Source organism: Tupaia chinensis, unplaced genomic scaffold (assembly GCF_000334495.1).
Source record: "Tupaia chinensis unplaced genomic scaffold, TupChi_1.0 Scaffold149964_2, whole genome shotgun sequence".
In the NCBI taxonomy this organism is placed as follows: Eukaryota; Metazoa; Chordata; class Mammalia; order Scandentia; family Tupaiidae; genus Tupaia; species Tupaia belangeri.
The window spans coordinates 222,515-223,578 of record NW_006209806.1 but is presented as its reverse complement, the minus strand read 5'-3'; the positions used below and the strand labels follow the sequence as shown (position 1 = coordinate 223,578).

General features: G+C 69.7%; 1 protein-coding gene across 1 annotated transcript in view; it reads left to right on the top strand.

The window, feature by feature from the left end:
* Window positions 1-1,064, top strand: part of MKNK2 (MAPK interacting serine/threonine kinase 2) — a gene marked incomplete at its 5' end in the record, with an annotated part of 8,526 nt that overhangs the window by 6,954 nt on the left and 508 nt on the right. The window contains 1 exon segment of the mRNA XM_014585527.1: window positions 217-381. Within this exon segment, the coding sequence (XP_014441013.1) occupies window positions 217-381 (165 nt within the window).

Here is a 1,064-nt window from a genome sequence, read left to right as displayed (position 1 = left end):
CATCAGGTCCACTGGGCCGGGGCCGGGAGCTGAGGGGGCAGCCCTGCAGCCCTGGCGCCCAGAGCCTCCCTTTGGTGAGGCCCCCACGGGCAGAGCCTGCCCCGTCCACCCCCGGGAGGCCCCTGCCAGCTGGTCCCAGGGCCCTGCGGAGCTGGGAGTGAGCCGCGGGTGGGGCGAGGCCGGCCGCTGACCGCCTGCGCCTGCGCCTGCCCCCAGAACATGCTGTTTGAGAGCATCCAGGAAGGCAAGTACGAGTTCCCCGACAAGGACTGGGCCCACATCTCCTTTGCTGCCAAAGACCTCATCTCCAAGCTGCTGGTGCGAGACGCCAAGCAGAGGCTGAGCGCCGCCCAGGTCCTGCAGCACCCCTGGGTGCAGGGGGTGAGTGGGCCGTCTTGGAGCAAGTCTGGGGGAACCCCCATGTGCAGGGCCTCGGGGCTCCTGAGGGACGCCTCCAAAATCTCACCGCCAGGAGGGGCCGTGCAGAGCTGGCCCTGTGCCAGTGGGCAGAGCTGGGGCGCCGGCACCCCGTGTCCCCTGAGCAGGTGGGGGCTGAGCCCTCTGCCTGCAGGAGTGAGGCCACCAGGCAGTGCTAAAATACGCGCTGGGGTTCTGGGTCCCACAGGCCGCCGTCGCGCTGTCCCTGCACAGTGCCTGTCCCCACTTGCGTCTCAGACGTCCGTGGGTGGGCCTTGCAGTCGGGGTCTCCACCTCCGTGCCGAGGGCTGGCTGCAGGGTGGGGGTCTCTGTCCGCTGTGCACCAGCGGCAGTCCTGGTCTTGGGTGGTGGGGCGGACTGAGGTTACCCCTGGGCGGCAGCGGGACCTCAGGCTGGGTCCGGGCCTGCCTCTAGCGCTTGGCTCCGTGTCTTTGCAGTGTGCCCCCGAGAACACCCTGCCTACGCCCATGGTCCTGCAGAGGTGAGGCCCGGGGGGTTCAGCGGTCAGGTGTGTCGGGGAAATGGCAGCTCCCCGGGAGTTCTCGCCCTGGGTGCGGATTCAGCTCCAGCCGCGTGGCTGTGTGCTCAGTGCCCGTCCCCGCCCGTCCCCACAAACAGCCGTGGCA